This window comes from Brachyistius frenatus, unplaced genomic scaffold (assembly GCF_029030835.1).
Source record: "Brachyistius frenatus isolate BFR_SWC_R1_liver_20210118 unplaced genomic scaffold, ASM2903083v1 Contig_100, whole genome shotgun sequence".
In the NCBI taxonomy this organism is placed as follows: domain Eukaryota; kingdom Metazoa; phylum Chordata; class Actinopteri; family Embiotocidae; genus Brachyistius; species Brachyistius frenatus.
Genome location: NW_027210699.1, coordinates 72501 through 98994, shown reverse-complemented (window position 1 = coordinate 98994; position 26494 = coordinate 72501). Strand labels below are relative to the sequence as shown.

At 42.5% G+C, this 26494-nt stretch overlaps 1 protein-coding gene across 3 annotated transcripts in view; it reads right to left on the bottom strand.

Moving 5' to 3' along the window:
- adamtsl3 (ADAMTS-like 3) overlaps positions 1-26494 on the bottom strand; it is a 183190-nt gene that overhangs the window by 143638 nt on the left and 13058 nt on the right. For all 3 annotated transcript variants that reach the window (XM_069711465.1, XM_069711466.1, XM_069711467.1), the window contains exon 3: positions 18962-19081. In XM_069711465.1, coding sequence (XP_069567566.1) covers positions 18962-19081 — 120 coding nt within the window. The remainder of the gene's footprint in view (positions 1-18961; positions 19082-26494) is intronic.

The following is a 26494-nucleotide window of genomic DNA, read 5'->3' as shown; positions in this document are numbered from 1 at the left end:
AAAACCATTTAGCATCTCATCCATCCATCATGTAAACTCTGTTCAGGATATAACGCTGATATTAACGCTGCAATGAACATGAACATCTGCACCGAACTGATCATTAATCCATTCAGACATTCGTTTCACTCAGAACCAGAAATGTTTGATGCTGTTGACACATTTTTATTTTTTTTGCTGCGTGTATTTGTGATGGAGCTCCGTGGAGAGCGTCGAGGAGTTTATTAAAAGCCGCCGGAGGAACCCCAGAGAGTTCCTGAATGACCAGAGGGGATGCAGCTGTGGGCCCTGGCTCTTTCATCTAAGAGCATCCAGCAAATGAAGCCATTTCACACACACACACACACACACACACACACACACACACACACACACACACACACACACACACACACACACACACACACACACACACTCAAAACAAATACATGTATACTGATCCACATGCAAGCACAGCAAAGCTGCAGGCTGTTAGTGAAGAGGTTATTCAATCCCAAAGGGAGTCGGTGGGGATAAGAATAACCCCTAGCATGGATAAATGTCACTCTGAGTGTGTGTGTGTGTGTGTGTGTGTGTGTGTGTGTGTGTGTGTGTGTGTGTGTGTGTGTGTGTGTGTGTGTGTGTGTGTGTGTGTGTGTGTGTGTGTGTGTGTGTGTGTGTGTGTGTGTGTGTGTTGGCCTCTTATTGGAGGGCACATGACACAAAGAAAACAAGAAGGAGTAAACTGTATTTCTGCCCACCAACAAGATGGAGACGGTAACCGCGGAGACGACGACTTTTCTGCTTTAAGCATGTTTGAGTTTATATATTCCCTTTATATATTCGTTTAAAATAAGATTTACCGCCTTGTAATTGTATGTCGTTCCTGCTTTCTTCAGAAGTTATATACAGTCGCTTCAAACAAGTATTTTTTTATTCAACGTTACATTTTCATTTCAAAGGAAAATACTCCATAGCATTTATATAACAACCACAATTACTTTAAGATTTTACTGAGACACCATTAAAAACCTTTTTCTAAATGAATCTAGCTTCTCACAAACACCTGCATATAACACTGTAATGTACATGAGGGTTTTTACAGAGAACTAGTCAGACCAGGAGATATTACAGCACCTGTTACCTGTTAGATATATCAGTTCCTCCATTAAATCGCAATCATTATCAACGCAAATTTAAGCCAACAACCACATTGTCATCAGAACCTGTGCTGAAAGTATTAACAGCATAAAGTAAGTCTTACCAAACAAAACTGACTTAATTAATAAAAAATAACTCCTCATTTAATCAGAAAGTTTCTGCTGCTGTTTTCATCACCAAATAAAACTGTTCACAGGAACAAGAGGAGAAACAGGAAGTGACGGGGTTTGTGGGAAATGTGTTCTTCACATTAAAATGATGTGATTAAATGTTTGTGATCAAAGGAAGTGATTCCATATTACTGGATGTTAAATGAGTTTTCTCCACACGTCCAGTTGTCAGAGACGTCTCTTTGTTGGTTTCATCCAGCAGGTCTATGTGTTGAATGAACATGAATTAAACAGCATCTAAAGCTCTTATTTTGAAAGGCTGATGTAGTCCTTGTTTCTATATTCCAGTCACAGACGGTCTGTTCTGGAGACATACGCAGCTTTTAGGACCTTTTAGGAGCTTTTAGGACCTTTTAGGAACTTTTATCTCCACGGTTCTCTAAGTTCAATAAATACATAAATAAAAACTAGAACTGAAATATCTCTGTGATGAGCAGCATGATTATTATCACAGGAAGTGATTACACATGTATTACTTCATCAAGTAAGTGATTATAAAAAATGAAATATTTCTTTCTCAACAATTTTTTCTGATTCCCAAAATGTTACCAGAAAAAACTCACTCAAGACAGAAGCAGTGATAAATAACGCCTGTCATCAAGATGCAGCATGGCTAAGTTCACGGTGAATATCTGGTCTGCGTCCTGCTGGAGTACCTCGGGATTATTTAGAAACCATTGGAGCAGCTTCAACCAATCAGTATGCACCAAGACTGAAAATACATTTAGAAAACAACAAGACTTCAACGCCATCGTACCGAACCACCGACGCTGGTCTCTGATTGGTCCGAGCGAACGTTCATGTGAGCCGTGTTTCCAGACTACAATCACAGAAACCGAAGCTGTGAGTGATACTCAGGTGGAGAAAACCTCATGAACTCATGCTCTGGTTTTAATTTGTCCCTCATAAGTCCTCCATCTTTTTGGAGGATGTCTCCTGCTAAAATCTAATTTACCACTTCAATCACTTAAATGCTCCGGACATCCAACTCCGACTGAGACTAAATGAAATGATGAAAGCCACATCAGCAACTCAGAGGCGCTTCGGAGAATCCAGCAGAGGAGATAAACCGCAGGACGAACATCTCAACGTCACCGGCCTCTTCTTCTACTTCCTTATTTAAACTTCTGATTCTGACGGTGTGTTGGGTGAGACCTGCTGAGTGAGGATGTGGGGACGGAGACGTGGGGACGGAGACGTTTGGACGGAGACGTGGGGATGGAGACGTGGGGACGGAGACGTTTGGATGGAGACGTGTGGTCGGACACGTGTGGACAGGGACAGAGACGTGTGGTCGGAGACGTGTGGTTGCAGACGTGTGGACGGAGACATGGGGACGTGTTGAAGTGTTGACATGGGGTTGGAGACTTGTGGACGGAGACGTATTGACGTGTTGAAGTGTTGACGTGGGGTTGGAGACGTGTGATCGGAGACGTGTGGATGGAGACGTGGGGACAGAGACGCATTGACATGGGTTTGGAGACGTGGGGACGGAGATGTATTGACGTGTTGAAGTGTTGACGTGGGGATGGAGACGTGTGGGTCGGAGATGTGTGGACGGAGACGTGGGGACGGACAGCGTTGAAGTGTTGACATCGGGTTGGAGATGTGTGGATGGGGACGTATTGACGTGTTCAAGTGTTGACGTGGGGTTGGATACGTGTGGACGGAGACATTGAAGTGTTGACGTGGGGTTGGAGACGTGAGGACGGAGACATGAGGACGGAGACATATTGACGTGTTGATGTGGGGTTGGAGACGTGTGGACAGAGACATGTGGACGGAGACGTGGGGACAGAGACGTATTGACGTGTTGAAGTGTTGACGTGGGGTTGGAGACGTGTGGACAGAGACGTGTGGACGGAGATGTGTGGACAGGAAGTGGTGCTGAAACAAAGCAGGTGAACTGTGAACTAAAGTCTTCTCCTAGGAGGAAGTAATGCAGCAGAAAATCTATGCATGGCTTCTGTTTGGTTACAAAACAGCCTGCTAATCCATTTGACCCCCTCCACCCCCCCTTCCCCCCTCTAATAAAAGTTACTGACTGATCAAGTCTGTGGGGGGGGGGGGGGGTACCACCGAGTGCCACTAGAGGTCGGCTCCAAAAAGTATTGAAACCGAGATAACTGATGGACACATTTGATTCACTTTGGATTTGATGAGAGAAGTTGAATGGGAGTCTATGGAGCCGGAGGCTTTTTGGAGCCGACCTCTAGTGGCACTCGCTGGTATTGCAGCTGTTAGACTGTATGACATATCTTGTTTCTTATACCCTTTTACTACTGTGCAACTTGAGGTTTATACATCATAAAGGATCAGAATGAGGGACTGTGTGCACAAGCTGTATTACTGCCTGCAATGTTCGGGTGAGTACATGTTCTTGATAAAGAGGAACAGGTCACAATACCCAAAGATCTGAAGTCATCAGGGAGGGACGCATACACGCACATGATAACAAAGATACGGCGGTGGACAGTTAGAACATGATGTTCCAGCTCAGTTACATGACACCAAGGCCAGAAAAACAAGTGCACAACAAACGAGGCAGGTTTCCTCCCACCTAGAGCGCCGTCTCACAGGAATGCTGAGACGGTGTGCCAAGAGGCTGCGACTAGCCTGAGAGGGCCGAGTCTAAACCACGGCCGCTTTCCAACCGTGTACCAAACAGATAACAGCACATTTCCATGTAAAACTCTGTATAACAGTAAGATGGCTACTCTTCTCTGGATCGATGTTCAGCAGGCTTAACTGTGTGCTGCTCACGAACTGAGGTTTCCCTGTACAGGATGACTTTTGACTCTCCGATGGTTGGAATAAATCAACTTGCAGTTTGACGATTCTCAGAGTAGTTCTTCTTTCACAAATCAACGACCGCACCGACACAGCTGAAGACACTTCTGGATCAGAACCATTTTACAGACCTGAAGCTACGAACTCTTTTATATCCAGTCTGTGGTTAAAACTCTAGTGAGTCCACACTGTTTTATTTTGTAGAAAGAAAATCCTTTAAACTTTGATTCAATACATGAAGAATGCTTTCAGTCCTCAAACTGAATATTTGAGACTGTTTTCACAGAAGAGCCATGAAGAGAAGAAAGACAAGAAAAGACGAGAAAGAAACCAAATAGCAGTTTGAGATGGACTTTTTTTTAAATGTATTTGGAGGGCATGATTTAAATGAGGAGAGACATCTCAGTGTGCCGTATTTCTGCTCAAGTCACTTCTCTTTGTTGAGCTCTCTGGCAGGCAATTTATGTTCCTTTTGTCCGGGGAATGAAGCAGTGAAGGAGACATAACTGGATCCATGCAATATGTCACAGGTTGAAAAAAAACACTTCCCAGGGATCTCAGCAAAGCTGTGTGTTTTCTAAAGAAAGCTGCTGTTGTCTTTTATTCAGAGTGAATCTCTGAGAGAAACTGGAGCGTCTGAGCTTCAATTCTGATAAAAAGACATCCAGCTAAAGTCCTTTAGGAGGGATGACTTCACACACACACACACACACACACACACACACACACACACACACACACACACACACACACACACACACACACACACACACACACACACACACACACACACACACACACACACAACAGCAGCGGTGAAGGACGGTGGGGAAGTTACTCAGGATGAGACGTCCTGTAAAACTCACTTCAGAGACAAGATTACTGTCAATCATGAAAGAAATCATTATGTCTGACAGATGTAAAGAAAAAAACATCACCTGGCAGCAGCGACACACGTTAAACAACACCTTAAACAACACCTTAAACAACACCTCAAACAACACCTTGAGCAACACCTTAAACATGTCAAACAACACCTTAAACAACATGTTAAACAACACCTCAAACAACACCTCAAACAACACCTCAAACAACACCTTAAACAACATGTTAAACAACACGTCAAACAACACCTTAAACAACATGTTAAACAACACGTCAAGCAACACCTCAAACAACACCTCAAACAACACGTTAAACAACACCTCAAACAACACCTCAAACAACACGTCAAACAACACCTTAAACAACATGTTAAACAACACGTCAAACAACACCTTAAACAACACGTCAAACAACACCTTAAACAACATGTTAAACAACACGTCAAACAACACCTTAAACAACACGTCAAACAACACCTTAAACAACATGTTAAACAACACGTCAAACAACACCTTAAACAACACGTTAAACAACACCTCAAACAACATGTTAAACAACACCTCAAACAACACCTCAAACAACATGTTAAACAACACCTCAAACAACACGTCAAACAACACCTTAAACAACATGTTAAACAACACGTCAAGCAACACCTTAAACAACACGTTAAACAACACCTCAAACAACACCTCAAACAACATGTTAAACAACACGTCAAACAACACGTCAAACAACACGTCAAACAACACCTCAAACAACACCTCAAACAACACCTCAAACAACACCTTAAACAACATGTTAAACAACACGTCAAGCAACACCTTAAACAACACGTTAAACAACACCTCAAACAACACCTCAAACAACACGTTAAACAACACGTCAAACAACACCTCAAACAACACGTCAAACAACACCTTAAACAACACGTCAAACACCTTAAACAACATGTTAAACAACACGTCAAGCAACACCTTAAACAACACGTTAAACAACACCTCAAACAACACCTCAAACAACACGTTAAACAACACGTCAAACAACACCTCAAACAACACGTCAAACAACACCTTAAACAACACCTCAAACAACACGTCAAACAACACCTTAAGCAACACCTCAAACAACACCTCAAATAACACCTCAAACAACACCTTAAACAACACCTCAAACAACACCTCAAATAACACCTCAAACAACACCTTAAACAACACCTCAAACAACACCTCAAACAACACCTCAAACAACACCTCAAACAACACCTCAAACAACACCTTAAACAACACCTTAAACAACACCTTAAACAACACCTCAAACAACACCTCAAACAACACAAGAGATGTGATACAGTCAACTGAAAACTTTCAAATTCAAACGAGGCTCTCCGTGATTGATTTTTTTTTTTATGTGAGGAGTTGTTGGTAGTAAAGAATAAAACTCATTGATCCGTGGAGGGAACCTGAATCAACCACGACTCAGTTTGAAATCAAATCCTGATCTCTCCCAAAAATATCTCAGCATTTCTTTAGCCTGAACCAAACAATCAGAGGAGGAAAATACCTGCGACGGATTTTCAAAGATGGGGATAAATAAGCTGGATAGAATATCTGACAAACAGCATCCCCCCGTGGTCCTGGAAATGTTAACAGCTGACACATCATGCAACATGTCAGGGATCAAACTGCTACCATGCAATGAGTGGACAACCAGCTTTATGACCCAAAACACACGCACCCTGAAAAGGCAGGAAGCAGGAAGTGAAATCGCAAATCAGAAATTGGAAGTTGGAAATCGGAAATCTGTGGTAGATGCTGGAAATACAAAATGCTTTCTGCTATAATAAATGAAAAGGTCTGAACTTACACAGCACAGATACAAAGAGCTTCACATTCACAGGGGTGCAGTACAAGGTGCAGATTGGGATCAGTGTCGGAGGAGATTGAACCACCAACCTCACAATTAGGGGGAAACCTGCTCTACCATCTAAACCACAGCTGTCCCTGAGAATAAAATCTAAATCTAAAAACTGGTGAAGTTGAGCACGTGGCGCAGAATCCAGACACGTCAGAACCATCAGTGATGTCATCAACCATCAGTGATGTCATCATCCATCAGTGATGTCATCGTTGGTTTGTGAACGTTATGAATCCTCCAGTTCAGATTCTGTCCGTCACCATCTTTGCGAGTTCGGAGCGGTTTGGAGCAGGAAGTGACCATATTTGGACACGCTGGGGGAGGAGCCAGCGGTGGATCTGACCGATCTGATCGGAAACCTGACGATACTACGTCCCACCCACCGATAGCTGTAACCTGACTGCACCACAGGCCTGTCAATCAAACAGACACGCCCCCAAAAACAGGTCTTCTTGAATCTTCTTTTCTAATGAATGAGGGATTATTTTCAGATGGACCTCCAGAAAACTAAGAAGAAGGAGTGACTTTAGCTAACAACACCGAGATAACTGATGGACACATTTGATTCACTTTGGATTTGATGAGAGAAGTTGAATGGGAGTCTATGGAGCCGAGGCTTTTTGGAGCCGACCTCTAGTGGCACTCGCTGGTATTGCAGCTGAAGACACTTCTGGATCGGAACCATTTTCAGAAGCTACGCACACTTTTATAAACAGTCTGTGGTTGACGTGTGAGAGACTGTGTTTGAACTGATCTGCATACAGATCTCAGATTATGAGGTTTACATTGTTTCTTCTCCTTCAGCTCTTTCTGGCTGCAGCCTCCATCACCGCTACGACATACAGTCATTATCCGCCATCTTAATACTACAATAACAGTGTGTGATGAATGGGCCCGGTGAAACGATGTGACATAATGAACACTCACTTCTGCAAACGGTACCACCCCTTCATGTGCAGGGCCTCGTGGTTGACTGAGAACATTTAAACAAAGTAAGGCCCTTCAACTTACCATGCCCAGCATGAAATGTAAGGTAATGTGTGTGTGTGTTCCCTCACTGGCAGGTAAGGCTGCAGCTCTGCCGTGTTTCAGTTTAAATTCCAACAGGACCACAGAGTGAAGCGTGAAAATGTCGCAGCTGATCATTGATGCTTGTTGGGCAACTTTGAACTTCTGCTTTTCTGTCAGGAAATCGATCAAACAATGGACCCAGACACAAACTGTAAATACAAGATTCCTGGAACGAGCAGCGAATTACGACCCACAGGTACGTTTCAGCGTGACAGCGGCCTCTAGTGGCCACAGCAACTTTAACCAGACAAAAAGAGGAAGTGAGCGGGTGTAAGCCCGATTCCAAATCGGCCCCGACCACGTGACCGTGTCACACTCGCAGTCGTGGAGGGTGTCTTCATTAAAGGGGGCGGGGCTAAACACACCGACAAGCTGTGGGACGCTCTCAACGGAAACAGGAGGATGCAGGGCAAGATGATAAACCCCAAATATTTCAAACATATAAACCTCTAATCCCGTCATGTGTTCATTAAAACAGTTTACCAAATGGCTGCTTGATGTGAGGAAACTCACTTCTCTGTTAGAATCTCTTATGAATGAAGCTGCAGTGATTCGTACACCTGATTTACAACAACACACAAACAGCAAGCAAAACTACTCATTCAGCCAACAGTATTCACTCCGCTAATAATGTAAAATGTAAAAACACCTTTGCACCACTCATCTTGAAGAATTAAGTCTTTAACAAACAACTCAATGATGTAGTTTATTTTTATTTTTCGCAGGAGTTCTCACACACTATCTGCTTTGTGAACACTGTCCTCGTCTGGGACTCACACACTCGGGAAGAACACACTCGGGAAGAACCACTCGGGAAGAACACACTCGGGAAGAACACACTCGGGAAGAACCACTCGGGAAGAACACACTCGGGAAGAACACACTCGGGAAGAACACACTCGGGAAGAACCACTCGGGAAGAACACACTCGGGAAGAACACACTCGGGAAGAACCACTCGGGAAGAACACACTCGGGAAGAACACACTCGGGAAGAACCACTCGGGAAGAACACAGGCCTGATGCGTGTGTGCTTATGTACGTGTCATGTTACTAATTTCAGCCATTAGAGCGACTCTCCTCTAGGATTAGGAAACGGTATAAAGATCATCAGTAATGGCCCTGAAATCCACACTGACCTCCACACAGCGAGCAGTGGAGAGAAGGGTCAGGACGGAGGTTCGGGGCGGAGCTAAGGGCTTTCTGTTTGAAGATGACCGGTTCGGTTTTAACACGACACGGTGCTAAAATCTTAAAAACACGAGTCCATAGAAATCTTTGTTCTGAAGTTCTAACTAAGTCTGCGTTCAGACTGTGGTGTCATAGATCACATCTTTGGGACAGACTGTCCGCTCTGTTATTTGCCACTAAACGGATCAGATTTGGTGTGTCCAGACATCACCAACCTATCTGCATGACACGGCTTCCTAACATGGAAGCTGCAGTAGAGAGTTTATTTCAGCTTCTTTCCGTGGACTGTTGTTGTTGTTGTTGCATCGGTTCTGCCCAGCAGAGCATCCCGACCGAGACGCATTTGCAGAAATCTGACTTGAATCATTTCAAACTTCCGTTCTTCTTCTGTGGTCTGGATTGTAAAAATCACATTTTATGCAGTTTCCTGCTGTTCAGACTTTCAAAAATCAATCTGGATATGACAGAAGTGAGATTTGAGCTACAGCCAAAGTGACACATTTAAGTTTCGCTGGCTTTGGAAAACACTGGTCAACATTTTTGAACCTTTTTTGTCATTTCAAAGACCAAACAATTCACTTGCAACGACTTGCAATTTTGTCCTGCAATTTCCTGCAAAAAACTCACTTCAAACTGCACAAATCACGTCGCAATTTTTTTAGAAAATCCGCCACAAAATAAACAAAAATGTGATTGCAAAAACACTCCAGGAGGGACTGTAGCTATTCTCTCAGGAGTTAGTTTGATCACAGCAGAAGGTGAAGGAGAATTATTGAACGTCATCATCGAACACAAACGCGCCTCCAGATGACTGCTGAGGCTCCTCCGTGTCTGACGGAACAACTCCTGTGGACAGCAACTTTAAAGGTGCAGATGTGTCACTGCTGTGTCAGCAGTTTGTTCTGAAGAGACACTTTTCATAAACATGAGGACATGACAGGAAGGACATCTCTGCAGGGACTCGGTCATAACTTCAGGTTGTACATCTCAAGCTTAACGCAGGATGACAACATTCCTATTCTCATGTAGAACGGGAACACTGCACCACCCTGTGAACATTTTGATGGTTGGATTACGATCCAACAGAACTCGGCCCACATCTCACTTTCCTCTCTGGGCTTCATCCTCCTCTTCAAATCACCTTTTAAAATCTGCTCCACTCAGACAGGATGGAAGCAGACGCCTCCCCTGAAACGCAGCGGAGACGAGCAGCGTGTAGAGCTGCAGATTTATTTGTGTGTTTGGACCTCGGAGAAATGACAGTTATTAGTCTGGGAGCGTCTCGGAGCGCCTCGCACCGCCCGACGCAGGTAAAGCAGAACGACCGGACGTTATTCTCATAACAGATGCTTTTTTTTTCATCCCTGTGTATTCCGACTAATGCATCAAGGCTGCACGATAAAACAGAAGTTAAGACACTTTTTACCTCAGCTGCTCCAGACAGGAGACGGTGTTAAAGCAGCTGCAGCCAGCAGAGACGAGTGCAGAGAATATAAAACATTCAGAGACAGAGAAGAGCTTTGGAGCTGCATCATGTTCTCTGTTCGTGGCTCAGACCTCCATCAGGAACCCACATCAGAGCGCCAAGAGCCTCACGTGTCAGAGTTTTCTCAACTCCTGCTCACATTGTTTTTATATAATCCAGAGAAACGAAGTACGTGAGCCGGTTTGGACTCGGACATGTTTACAGTGTTTAATGTGAATCAGTATCTGAGGCTACTTTGCTAAAGGCAGACGATAGGGAGACACTCCCACTACATTTATAATGGCAGGCATCAAACACACACACACACACACACACACACACACACACACACACACACACACACACACACACACACACACACACACACACACACAGTTTTCCAACATTAAATGAGTTCTGTTTCACTGTCGTTCTTCATGTTACATCACTTCCTGTTGTTCACATATTTAACAGAGTTCAGTTCGGTTGAATGAATCAGAAAAAAAACACCACAGCTTTTATTACTTTGCTGTTCTGTCCTATAAATGTAGTTTTATAGTTTTAGGATCATAATAACAATAATTTAATTGTGACTGGATCTTGATTGGTTATATAAATGAGGCAGACAGCTGCAGACGTCTCATGTTAGGGGAATTCAGGAGACGCCGATACACAAAGCAAAGGTCGTGATGTGTTCGGTGACTCATCTCTGAGTGTGCTCCTTCAATCAGCTCAGCTTCCAACATCTTTATTATCTCCGTCGAGGAGGTGATGTTTTTCACTGCAAGATTGTTTATTTGTTTGTTTGTTTGTTTGTTTGTCAGTATGAGTACAGAACAACTACCTTAATGGAAGGGTGTAGCAGTGTCTCCAAACCCCGGGATGATCCACTAATTACTCGTTGCTTTCATTACCATTGTGAGATCAGACATTTGGCCTATTAGTGAGTCAGTATGTTTTTAAGTTAATTTGTGGAGCACCTTTCATAGATATAAAATCATAAATTGCTTGACTGTAATAAAACAGCCCACAAACAGCATGATTTTTTTGAACAGTTAAAATCACAAAAACAGTCAAATCTCAATTAAAACCCAAATAACAGCAAACAGACGAGGACACAGAGAGATGAGCCGGTAAAAGGATAATACAACAAATATAAGCTGTATAAAGAGGCTAACCAATAGCCTGTCAGAATACAAATGTTTTTAACTGGCTTTTACAGATGCACACATCTTAAAATCCACAGGATGGCAGTGAAGCTTAATGATGACCAAACATAGGCCATTCTAGAAATACGATATCATGAGCCACATTCACTCAGAAACTGTGGTTTCATAAAGGAGAACAAGGACATCGTCATCAATTGTGATAATAAATAAATGGAATTACAAACAAAACTTCGTAGCCCAACCTGCTAATGAGGCTAACAATACTCAAACTGTTGGAAGATAATGTGAGCCAGTCACAGACAGCATGAACCACCAGGGGGACGTAATTCAAATAGAAAGGGATTGAGGTGACTGGTATCGACTTTGCTCAGGTGATAGCCCAGTTCAGCTAGCAGTAGTTCTGGATATGAGGACGTGGTCATCATACCATCAGACAGGGGTGACAGGAAGAGGTAGAATGATGGGTACAACCACCTGAGACCTGATCAAGGTAGACAGGATGAGGAAAGGAAACCAACTTATGCTTCCAGAGGATATACAAAGATCACATGTTATCATCAGGATCACGTTATTATCAGGATCATGTTATTATCAGGATCACGTGTTATTATCAGGATTACGTGGTATTATCAGGAGTACATGTTATTATCAGGGTTACATGTTATTATCAGGATCACATGTTATTACCAGGATTACGTGGTATTATCAGGATCACATGTTATTATCAGGATAACATGTTATTATCAGGATTATATGTTATTATCAGGATAACATGTTATTATCAGGATCACGTGTTATTATCAGGATCACGTGTTATTATCAGGATTACATGTTATTATCAGGGTTACGTGTTATTATCAGGATCACATGTTATTATCAGGATTACATGTTATTATCAGGATTAAATGTTATTATCAGGATTACATGTTATTATCATGTCTGCCTCTTTAAAGCCTCTTTCAAAACTAACTTGGAGAAAAACGGGAGGCTTTGAAGTGAAGCAACAGAACGTGATCCTGATAACATGTGATCCTGATAACGTGATCCTGATAACATGTGATCCTGATAACATGTGATCCTGACAACGTGATCCTGATAACATGTGATCCTGGTAACATGTGGTCCTGGTAACATGTGGTCCTGGTAACATGTGATCCTGGTAACATGTGATCCTGATAACGTGATCCTGATAACGCGATCCTGATAACACGTGATCCCGGTAACATGTGATCCTGATAACGTGATCCTGGTAACATGTGATCCTGATAACATGTGATCCTGATAACGTGATCCTGGTAACATGTGATCCTGGTAACATGTGATCCTGGTAACATGTGATCCTGGTAACATGTGATCCTGATAACATGTGATCCTGATAACATGTGACCCTGATAACGTGATCCTGGTAACGTGATCCTGGTAACATGTGATCCTGGTAACATGTGGTCCTGGTAACATGTGGTCCTGATAACATGTGATCCTGATAACATGTGATCCTAGTAACATGTGATCCTGATAACATGTGATCCTGATAACGTGATCCTGATAACGTGATCCTGGTAACATGTGATCCTGATAACGTGATCCTGGTAACATGTGATCCTGATAACATGTGATCCTGATAACATGTGATCCTAGTAACATGTGATCCTGATAACATGTGATCCTGATAACGTGATCCTGATAACGTGATCCTGGTAACATGTGATCCTGATAACGTGATCCTGGTAACGTGATCCTGATAACATGTGATCGTGGTAACATGTGATCCTGATAACATGTGATCGTGGTAACATGTGATCCTGATAACATGTGATCCTGGTAACATGTGATCCTGGTAACATGTGACCCTGATAACGTGATCCTGATAACGTGATCCTGGTAACGTGATCCTGGTAACGTGTGACCCTGGTAACGTGTGGTCCTGGTAACGTGTGGTCCTGATAACATGTGATCCTGATAACGTGATCCTGGTAACATGTGATCCTGATCACATGTGATCCTGGTAACATGTGATCCTGGTAACATGTGATCCTGATAACGTGATCCTGGTAACATGTGATCCTGATAGCATGTGATCCTGATAACATGTGATCCTGGTAACATGTGATCCTGGTAACATGTGATCCTGATAACGTGATCCTGGTAACATGTGATCCTGGTAACATGTGATCCTGATAACATGTGATCCTGATAACGTGATCCTGATAACATGTGATCCTGGTAACATGTGATCCTGGTAACATGTGATCCTGATAACGTGACCCTGGTAACATGTGATCCTGATAACATGTGATCCTGATAACATGATCCTGATAACGTGATCCTGGTAACATGTGATCCTGATAACATGTGATCCTGATAATCTCCTCTATCTTTTACTGCTGTTTACAGCAGGAACTTACAACAAGCAGCTGATAGAGTCTGAAGTTGCACAAGTCACGTTTTATTTCCTGCTTTCTAAAAAAAAAACTAAAGACTGGATATAAACCACAGACTAGATATAAAACTACAGACTGGATATAAAACCACAGACGATATAAAACTACAGACTGGATATAAAACCACAGATGATATAAAACTACAGACTGGAAAAAACCACAGACGACATAAAACTACAGACTGGATATAAAATCACAGACTGGATATAAAACCACAGACTGGATATAAAACCACAGACGACATAAAACCACAGCCTGCATTTAAAATCACAGACTGGATATAAAACCATAGACTAGATATAAACTACAGACTGGATATAAAACCACAGACTGGATATAAAACCACAGACTGAATATAAAACCGCAGACTGGATATACAACTACAGACTGGATTTAAAACTACAGACTGGATATAAACCCACAGACTAGATATAAACTACAGACTGGATATAAAATCACAGACTGGATATAAAACCATAGACTAGATATAAACCACAGACTGGATATAAAACCACAGACTGAATATAAAACCGCAGACTGGATATACAACTACAGACTGGATATAAAACCACAGACTAGATATAAACTACAGACTGGATATAAAATCACAGACTGGATATAAAACCACAGACTGATATAAAACTACAGACTGGATATAAAACCACAGACGATATAAAACTACAGACTGGATATAAAACCACAGACGATATAAAACTACAGACTGGAAAAAACCACAGACGACATAAAACTACAGACTGGATATAAAATCACAGACTGGTTATAAAACCACAGATGATATAAAACTACAGACTGGATATAAAACTACAGACTGGATATACAACTACAGACTGGGTATAAAACACAGACTGGATATAAAACTACAGACTGGATATAAAACCACAGACTGGATGTAAATCTACAGACTGGATATAAAACACAGACTGGATATAAAACTACAGACTGGAAATAAAACTACAGACTGGATATAAAACTACAGACTGGGTATAAAACTACAGACTGGATATAAAACTACAGACTGGATATAAAACCACAGAATTGATATAAAACTCAAAAATACCTGTTTTTGGGGGCATGTCTGTTTGATTGACAGGCCTGTGGTGCAGTCAGGTTACAGCTATCGGTGGGCGGGACGTAGTATCGTCAGGTTTCCAATCAGATCGGTCAGATCCACCGCTGGCTCCTCCCCCAGCTCGTCCAAATATGGTCACTTCCTGCTCCAAACCGCTCCGAACTAGCAAAGATGGTGACGGACAGAATCTGAACTGGAGGATTCATAACGTTCTCAAACCAACGATGACATCACTGATGGTTGATGACATCACTGCTGGATGATGACATCACTGATGGTTGATAAAGACACCAAGTTCACATAATAATCACAATGGTATACAAAACAAAAAATTAAAGCAGCGAACAAACCATGTTCCAACAACACTGGATTGCAACGGATATGACCAGGAGGTCAAAGTCCAAGGTGCATCATACATACCAGTATACATACTATATGTAACAGTACGTACTGTGTAAGGTTAGTATGTAGTATGTATTAAAAGTAAAAACAAGTGTGATTCAGAAGGAGAAAATGTGCAGAGGGATGTCTGGACGGAGCTGCTGCCTCCATGACGAGCAGCAGAAAACAGATCAACTGAAATAAGGCAGACACGTAAAAATACACTGAATGATGTGCTTTAACCAGATCTTCTTGGACTAACCAGTGTACATTCCTCCATGTTCATCTACACTTGATGAAAGGAAAGAGTGTCCGATAGTGAGTGTTATGAATGAGAGGAAGGACACAGTTAGATGTATTACTGTATGTAATAAAACTACCACAAACATGCCACTAAAGCTTCATCAATGCACCCAGAGAACTCCTGTTTTTGCCTGATTCCCTGTCAGCTAAACATTCACCCTCCAATGACACTCGGACCTGAAAACGCATGAAGCGAATAAGAGAGCCCTGTTAAATGTTTCAAAAGAGTCCATTTCTTCTGCAAGTAAAAAGCAGGAAAAGAAAAAAAAAAACGAGGGACATTTATAGAAGGAATCTCACTCCTCCCTGCAGGCTGAAGGCCGGTGGATGTGAGTGCTTCGTGCACCAGACTGCGTTCAGAAATGTCCTCGCAGCAACATAATGTCATCCTCAGCGTTTGTGCTGCGGCACGCGGCGGTGCACCAACAACCCTGCCGAGGCCCGCACAGCTCATTCTCTCCAAACGGGCTTCCTGTCTCATCGGGAGACATTTGATGATGTTTGTTGGCTGAAAGGTTTTCACAACACAGCGTGATCTAAAGTTCTGAACCTGATTTCTGTGGATGTGTCCGGAGAGATCTCCTCGTTAACTGGACTCCGGTGCCAGACGGATCGCGTTCCTGCACCGTGCAGCTTTATTAAATCAAAAAGAAGGAAAAAAATCTCCATAATTACAGAAGTACTGGAGAAGAATGGCTGCATTGAGTGTGTGTGTGTGTGTGTGTGTGTGTGTGTGTGTGTGTGTGTGTGTGTGTGTGTGTGTGCGTGCGTGCGTGTGCGTGCGTGCGTGCGTGCGTGCGTGCGTGTGTGTCCAGACTCTCTGACACACCATACAGAGGCTTAATTCTCACTGTGCCATAAAAAGTAGAGAAAAGCTCTCAGAACAATTTGCATTTTTTTTTTTTTTTCAAACAGCAGAAATTACCTCTCTGTCGTCGTGACGGCACACAGAACTCAGCAGGAATGCAGTATGAGACCCAAACTGTTTCGTGCCAGCACCTACGTACAGAGCTGTTAAAATGCAGGACTTAAATCCAGCTCCTCCACCAGCCGAGCCAGCAGCCATGAAAGCTTCTGTGATCAAACTTGTAAAATGTATTTTTGTCATGAAATACTCGCTCTGTGCTGATGTGCATCAATAATGTAAGATGGTGTTTTTAAAGTGTGCATTCACTAAAATACACGAGTAACAGCTCTGATCGCAAAATCTAAACCAACATACTCATCGTGTTCCAAAGCAATGACTAAACGACTTCTATTTCATTTACACCTTTCTGCATCTGATGATCTAAATAAATCACTATTTGTGCCCAAATACCAACAGACCTGGCACAAAGTGGGCGAACTGGATGAGCCTGATGTGTAAAAATGATCAAATATTAAGTATTTCTGTGGATTTTCAAAATGAACGTTTACAACCTAATGGACAGAAATTGCATCCGACTTCCTGCCCGATCTTCTAGGTTGAAAAGCGCTGCGAGTTTTCATCACAGAGATGAAGTCACATCTTCGTTCAAGCCGATATCACGGCGAAGCGTGAAATAGACACGCTTTGTCCTGTCTAAGCGTGAAAGTCACACATTTCTTTAAGCGTGAAACTTAAACCCAAGTCAATGTTATGTGACGCGGGATCATGTGACTAATAACTGAATAATTCCCGAAGCCCCCGATCGCTTCATAACGTCCTGAACATCAACATAAACAGCAGAACTGAGCCTTTCTGATGACGCCCGTCGTTTCTCTGAAAGACAAAGAGTTTTGAGTGAATCCAGTTTTGAAATCACAGCTGACGTCTGTACGGTCTCCAACATAGAGCTCACATTACATCCCACTTTGTATGAAAAAATAATACTAATAACAGATTGTGTGCCGACACGACAGCCGAGTTATCAACACTTATCACAGAATATTTTATGGTGAGGTACATGTGAAAACATAATCTCATAAGATTATTTTTTTTTTCATTGATGTAAAGGCTAATATAAAAAAATCAGAGTATTAGCAATTACATGATGAAAGATCTGGATAGCCTCGACTGTCCTAAAAAAACATGGTGAAGCTTGAATGGTTGAACAACAGCGACCAAGATATGAGCTGCAAAGTGAAAGTAGTGAAATCACACTGAAAATAACCTGCAGGGATTTAAGCAGTATTTAAATGTTCTTTAAAAGAGAAAGCAGAGGATCTACGGAGGTATAAAGACCATGTGACACACAAGTTTTACCATGTCACTCAAACTCACAACGACAGTTTGATGAAAAAGCAACTCCATGTAATCCTCCGGCCTGAAACGCTGCAGCCATCAGAAACTGGAGGATCATCGCTAACATCCTAACAGACGCCTGTGCACAAAGAATAAAGAGCTCAAAGTTCGGCTCCTGAACAAAGCAGCTGGCTGCTGTTCACTGAGGACAACAGACAAACCAGGAAACAGCAAACCAGCATGCGTTCAAGGTCACGAGGAGGAGGAGGATGCTACAGTCCTCCACCTGTTGTTCAACCTGTGGCTTCTGATCTACACTGAAGTAGTAGTTGTGTCTGCATGTCCGCAGACAGACACACACACACACACACACACACACACACACACACACACACACACACACACACACACACACACACACACACACCTATACCGTTTCTGTTTCTTAAATACATGTCTGATGTGATGTCATCACAAAGGGACAAACTGAAGCAGGATGAATCTCCCCCAAGTCAAAGAGTTTGAAACAGATGTTGAACAACATGTTCACAGCAGCACATTCAAATATAAAGAATAAAAACGGTCATTAAATAACTTTTCATTTGGGTTTTTAAGACGATCAGAAGAAGCTCCCTCCCATTTAAATCGTGTGTTTATGTTTCGAGGAGAGAACAGCCTCCAGACTATTTTATTCTTCCTTTCAGTTTCATCGGCGGTCCAGCAGCAGTAGAGAGACGATCACTGACCTGGTCGTCGTATCTGTAGGTGAGAAACTGATCCTCTGTAGCGTCCTCCATGAAGCTACCCTGAGGGGAGAGGAGGAACTCAGGCAGGAACACCGCCGTCTGGGGCTGACTGTCTGAACACTGAACACACACACACACACACACACACACACACACACACACACAAAAGAAATATCAGTGAATCAGTATCATGGTAGATGGTATAAATATGAAAATATGAGAATCGACAACGTTTACACACTTAAATAAAGTCTCTGAGTCACTCCCAGAGATAAAAACCACAGACTGGTTATAAAAGTGTTGAGTACAAAATGGTTCTGATCCAGAAGTGTCTTCAGCTGCAATACCAGCGAGTGCCACTAGAGGTCGGCTCCAAAAAGCCTCCGGCTCCATAGACTCCCATTCAACTTCTCTCATCAAATCCAAAGTGAATCAAATGTGTCCATCAGTTATCTCGGTGTTGTTAGCTAAAGTCACTCCTTCTTATTAGTTTTCTGGAGGTCCATCTGAAAATAATCCCTCATTCATTAGAAAAGAAGATTCAAGAAGACCTGTTTTTGGGGGCGTGTCTGTTTGATTGACAGGCCTGTGGTGCAGTCAGGTTACAGCTATCGGTGGGCGGGACGTAGTATCGTCAGGTTTCCTATCAGATCGGTCAGATCCAGTTGATACTTGGATTAAACCTGGACTGAAGAGTTCCAGAGTGACGGGGACACCCGTCCTCCTCCTGAACTCACAGAAGGGATTGTTCATAGATTCCACTCCACTTGAATATTAATGATAATTTCACTGTGATTTTTCGCAGCAGTCACTGAGCATGCATGACGGGTTTTTTGAATGACGAGTGTAAAGCAGGAGAGACTGATTATCAGGACGGAGCTTCACACTGAGACTGGGTGGAAATAACTGCCATGTGGCATTTAGAGGGCTCCCCAGAGACACACACACACACACACACACACACACACACACACACACACACACACACACACCGTGTGTGTGTGTGTGTGTGTGTGTGTGTGTGTGTGTGTGTGTGTGTGTGTGTGTGTGTCCAGGCCTCTTGCATTGTGTGAGAGTGAGACGATCCAGCATTAAGATTAGTGGTGTCTCCTGCAGGCTTTTAGAGCCACTTAGAGGCCGAGACAGCAGAAGTGGCAGCGGTGTGTGTTTCCCTGAGGAGCGTCGCACAGACACACACACACACACACACACACACAAAGATCACACACACACATCACAAATCACACACAAATCACACACACATTAAAAATCACACACACACACACACACACACACACACACGTTACACACATTTACACTCACATCGCTACGTGAAACTTCACCAGAGCAAGTCACACAAAGTTTACAATTATTCAGAAGTGTTTGCATGTTGCTTTAATATAGTTTTTAATGTTTATTTCTACTTTCTCTTGTCTCATGTCTCCGGTTTTGTTTCGTGTGAGTTTGGATTTTTGCTTTTTATTGTCTGGTTTATGTTCTTTATTTGTATTGTTTATTTTGCTGAAAATTCTTTTGCATTTATTTTGTATTGAAAAAAAAAATTCTTGACGAGATTGTGTTTCTTTTTGTTGTTTATCTTTAGTAAATAGTTTCCTGTATATGTATGCTTTTATGTTGATAATGTTGTCAGATGAAAACACACGTGGAACAGTAAACCGTTGTTCCAGGGTGTATTCCAGTTATTTTAATGCAGTCTTTGCTCTTATTTTCTCTTCACAACTGAAATCACGGATTTTTGACCATTTAGTTGATGAGTTGTTAAAAACAGCTGTCACATTGACTGAGGTGATAACCGTCTGGGGTTTGTCACAGAGAAATAACGTACAAGTCATCGGATCATTAGTAATTTAGCGCTGCATTAAAACAGTCAGTGGTCGTAGCTCCACCACAAAATCAACAAATCATACTCAACCATTTTCTTTAATTTCATAACACTGATATCTCAATCATTTAATAGTATTTTATTTCTCCCAACACTCTCTGATTTCATCATCACTTCTAAATTCAGACAGTTGCAGGTGCTCAGCGTGTGTTTATGTCACCTGCTGTTTCCAAGGTGACGACCACAGACTGTGTGTAAAAGTGTTCGTAGCTTCCGGCTCACCCGTTGGTTTGTGAACATTATGAATCCTCCAGTTCAGATTCTGTCCGTCACCATCTTTGCTAGTTCGGAGCGGTTTGCAGCAGGAAGTGACCATATTTGGACGAGCTGGGGGAGGAGCCAGAGGTGGATCTGACCGATCTGATTGGAAACCTGACGATACTATGTCCCACCCACCGATAGCTGTAACCTGACTGCACCACAGGCCTGTCAATCAAACAGACACGCCCCCAAAAACAGGTCTTCTTGAATCTTCTTTTCTAATGAATGAGGGATTATTTTCAGATGGACCTCCAGAAAACTAATAAGAAGGAGTGACTTTAGCTAACAACACCGAGATAACTGATGGACACATTTGATTCACTTTGGATTTGATGAGAGAAGTTGAATGGGAGTCTATGGAGCCGGAGGCTTTTTGGAGCCGACCTCTAGTGGCACTCGCTGGTATTGCAGCTGAAGACGCTTCTGGATCAGAACCATTTTACAGACCTGAAGCTACGAACTCTTTTAGAAACAGTCTGTGATCTGAACACTGAAACAGACACAGAAACAATAAGTTAGCAAATATTCTCAATGTATTTATGTACACGTTGTTTTAAGACAGACAAAAAAAACATTGAACTTCTCCATTAAGCAAGTTAAATAAGGGTTTAGGAATCTGCTCTCTTTCAGTCATTCAAAATGAGCCGAGTTTTTTCCACTGCAAATCTTCCTGTTCACTTTCACAGTGAGTGAAAAGACGTAAACACAGAGTCTCCGTTCAGTGAGGGAGACCAAGTACCATCGAGAGACTTAACACCAAGATAACCGACTCAAAACACAGCTGATCACCGACAACATAACATCCAACTGTGCTCTCTGCAGGGCAGCAAACAGTTCTGATGCTCTGATGAAGCTCAGTGGGAACAACACCAGGGGCTTTTTCCATGAGTTTGTCTGACAGAGCAGGATTTGTCATCCCGAAAGTGGACCACTTCCATATTAGGCCACACACACACACACACACACACACACACACACACACACACACACACACACACACACACACACACACACACACACACACACACACACACACACACACACACACACACACACACACACACACAGACAGACAGAGAGTCAGGTTGTCCTGCTGTGAAGTTACTGAGTCGTGGCCGTACAGCAGCCCCTCTAATTGAGTTTACACACCAGTGGAAGCAGAGTGTCAGGACGGCCTTCACACACTCATAACACGCTGCAGTGGCCGGTTCATGCTGGATCACCGGCTCGCTTCAGAGGAGCCGGCGTCGGGATAATAATAATAATACGAGGAGGGCACCATCCCCCGGGCCGGCACGGTACCGGAGGAGAAGGAGGAGGAGGAGGAGGAGGAGAAGAAAGCAGCTGCTACAGTGTGGGACAGATTATCTTTACAGAAAGTAGTCCTCTGCAGCAGGTCAGAAATCAAAGCTGAGGTTTGTTGACATGGAGGACGGATTCGTTCTGCGTCGGTGGCTCACCACTAATACGTAAGCAGGGTTTCTGAAACATCTTCAAGGTCGGGTCCAATAAATATGGATCAGAGCGGCCGTATGAGGGCAGGCGATGATTCAGGCTGGAAATCCTGTGCTGACTTCTTCGCTGCTTTAAGTTACCTTGATCTTACAGACCGTGAACGCACCGCAGCTGAACAGAGGATTACTGATTTTATATCACGTTTATTTTGAAGACACATTCAGAGCTTTGCCCTCCTCGTCCTCTGGAGCTTTTCACCGTTGTTTGAATACTAAATAAATGAGAAACAATGGACTGAACTTCATTCCTCCTGACACTGTTCAATAATGTGATTCCCTTCCAACCCGGTATCACAGCAAAGCGTGAAATAGACACGCCCGTCTACTACAGCACAACGTGGGATAGCCACGCTTGGCGACATCAAGGCGTGCCAGTTACACGCTTATCCTTTAGTGGAGGAAATTAAACTTGCTGAATGCTTTCAACCATGTGGTTTATAGGAGAATGAAACTGAATGAAAAAAAAAAAAGGTCCAACGGTCTGGGAACAAAAAACAACTCAAGAACAACTTTTACACCTCATGGATTCGAACCTCATCTCTGATCAATGCCTCCTCCCCCAGCTCGTCCAAATATGGTCACTTCCTGCTCCAAACCACTCCGAACTATCAAGATGGTGACGGACAGAATCTGAACTGGAGGATTCATAACGTTCACAAACCAACGATGACATCACTGATGGTTGATGACATCACTGATGGTGGATGGTTGGTGTGGACAAGACGAGGCCATACAGGGAGGCTCTTACACAGAGAACCTGTTTGTTGTGATGAAGGAAATGTAGGCAGTGACCGTCCAAATGTTAAGAAATTTCTCTGTGCTGCTTTGACGGACGGTTCTTATATCACACTTTTTATGGAAGTGAATTTTAATGAGACTGCACAGTTATGGTGTGAAGTATCGGTGGTATAAATAACCACAATCAGGTGTCCCAGAGAAGTGATGCAGTTCAGATGACATCCGTATAATGTGAGGGGCCATTTGGGTGGATGGTTTGGCTTGTTACTGTTTGTTACCATGACGATGAAGCTTATACAACTTTAAGGAAGTAGTAACTTCAACAGACAGCTGGTTCAGGTGATCACTTGAAGCCATATGACCTTTGAATGGGTTGAAATTCAGATGTACAATCAGCTCTCACTCCCTTCCAGAACCTTTGAAAGGTTGCTGCATTTCTGCTGATGGATTTTCTCTTCTTTCCATCAACACATAAAAGTTGTCCTTTATCTCATTCAGCACACAAGGCTGGCTCCTGTAAGATAATCTTTTCTTATTATAGAGGTTAAAAGAGTGAGATGAGAGGCTTTGATCTCATCAGGTCTAAATATAACGGCTCTTCTCTGACCCTGAACTCAGTCCAACCCTCGACAGGCGCTCTTCTGTTCCTGGACTCTTTTCACTGGCGTATTGAGATGAAGATGTTTTCTAATTGCAAGAGCTGAAAGTTGCAGTATGATTTTCACCCATAGCTGCCAGATAATCAAGTAAAACTCTGGCAGAGTAACAGGAACATCCCTTCAACAGCCTTCTGCTTCACTGGAAGTCGAGTGTGTCTGCGTCTGTTCGTAGTTTCCTGTCTGTTTGTGTTGAAGCGATGGAGAGTGAAAAAGCTCTTCTAATGAGGCTCATTTATACCCATGAATGGGCTTTTGTTAATGGGTGATGATTTTAGTGCGCGATCGACTCTGGACTGACACAGCCATGAATGGTCAGTCCATGACACAGAGGCTGGCTTCTTAGTTCAGAGCTGTTCAGGCTTCAAGAATGAATGGGAAAGTGACCTTTAACGAAGTCCTGTAAGAGATGCAAACATCAAACACGCTTTCTCCAGAGGACGTCCTGCTGAGGCCATCTGTAGCTCCTGAAGTGTCACATAACCTCAGATAATCTGTCCCTCCAGGAAATCACAATGCAAGTAATCAACGCAGATTCAAACAGCAAAAGTCTTGTGAATTTTCAAGCAAAAACGTCCCTCAGTAGAAGCTGTGATGAAGATATCACAGCACAAGTAACGGCTGTTTCCCACCGCTTCCACGAATCGCCGTCATTGAAGTCGATGGTTAAAGTCAAGTAGTTCCAGAATAAACAGGAAGTTTCATGTTTTTAATGACTAAAACACAGCAGCTGTATTAACTGTGTCTGCAAGGCTGCAGCACAAAGTAGGAAATTACAACAATGAACACACAACGGACAAAAAAGAAGCCGTTTAACGATGTTTACCTAATAGAAGACCACAGAGAGGTTGGATTAATCACTGCCTCTGTGATCCACTTTCAGCCAGAACCAAACCTTCCAGGACATCTTATCGGACTGACACCGCAGGGCCCGGCAACGCCCACCGACAGTCACAGCAATCAGAACCGCTGAGAAACAACTGGTTCAGCTGCTCTGAAGTCACAGAGGTGCCGGAGCGGCGGAGTCTCTCGTATTAACCCTACATGCACCTCTCAGTGACACCAGTCAAACTTCATGACATTTTGAATCATCGCCCAAAGTGTTCTTCCAGCGGGAAAGCCTTTTTTCATCATGTAATTCCAACGTATTGAAATCTAAGTGACATTCAAACTTTCTAAAGTAATCAGTATAAATATCCTTGGCATTTGTTTAGACTTGTTTAAATCAGTCAAAACTGTGATCAGTCCCTCCAGGAGCAAGCTGAGCCAGCAATTTTTTTCAATTCTGTGCTGAAAGTATTAACAGCACAAACTATTTGCAAGCAAAACTTGCTCTATTACCAAAAATAACTCCTCATTTACAATCAGCACAGTTTTGCCTCCTTTCATTACCCAGAAGAAGGAAATTTGAGAAAAAAAAAAAACTAAATTTAAACAGGTTTATCGGAAATTGTGTTCTTCACATTAAAATGATGATTAAATGTTTGTGATCAAAGGAAGTGATTCCATATTACTGGATGTTAAATGAGTTTTCTCCACACGTCCAGTTGTCAGAGGCGTCTCTCTGTTTGTTTCATCCAGCAGGTCTATGTGTTGAATGAACATGAATTAAACAGCATCTAAAGCTCTTATTTTGAAAGGCTGATGTAGTCCTTGTTTCTATATTCCAGTCACAGATGGTCTGTTCTGGAAACATACGCAGCTTTTAGGACCTTTTAAGAGCTTTTAGGACCTTTTAGGAGCTTTTATCTCCACGGTTCTCTAAGTTCAATAAATACATAAAAAAAGACGAGAACTAAAATATTTCTGATGTGCAGCAGGATTATTATCACAGGAAGTGATTACACATTTATTGCTTTATCAGGTGGTGCTTAAAAATTATTTTTTTCTTTCTGAACTTTGCAATATTTTCTAATTCCTGCAATTTAAAAAAAAAAAAAAAAAATCACTTAAAACTCCACAAATTACATCACAATTTTTCAGAAAATCCACCGTAACATCAAACATTTTTGATCAAAACAATCACAAAAAAACATTTTGAAATCCTGGCGGGACTGATTAATTAACCAACAATTCAATGTCTGATTTATATTTAACAGCCCTCACTGCACTGGTTATCTCCAAGAAATGTGCATCTCTGGTTTGGACTCACAGTGTCTGTTCTTGTTGCATGATTGGTGTCTTATCTGTCAGTTAAGTTGTTTAAATTCCTGCAGTCCAACTGGCAGTGAAGCAGCTCGACGACATTGCCACTGGAAAGATTGCGAACTCCTTAAAATGTTCTATATTTCGGAATAAATATGAATTATACAACCAGTAGCTCCGCCCCCCAAGATCTGATTGGTCAACTGAACATCTGGAACAAATCATCATGACATCACACCGTGCTCATCACTAGAAATATCACTCCACCTCCTCAATGGGAAAATAGAATTAGAATAGAGTTTCATATAATATGTAA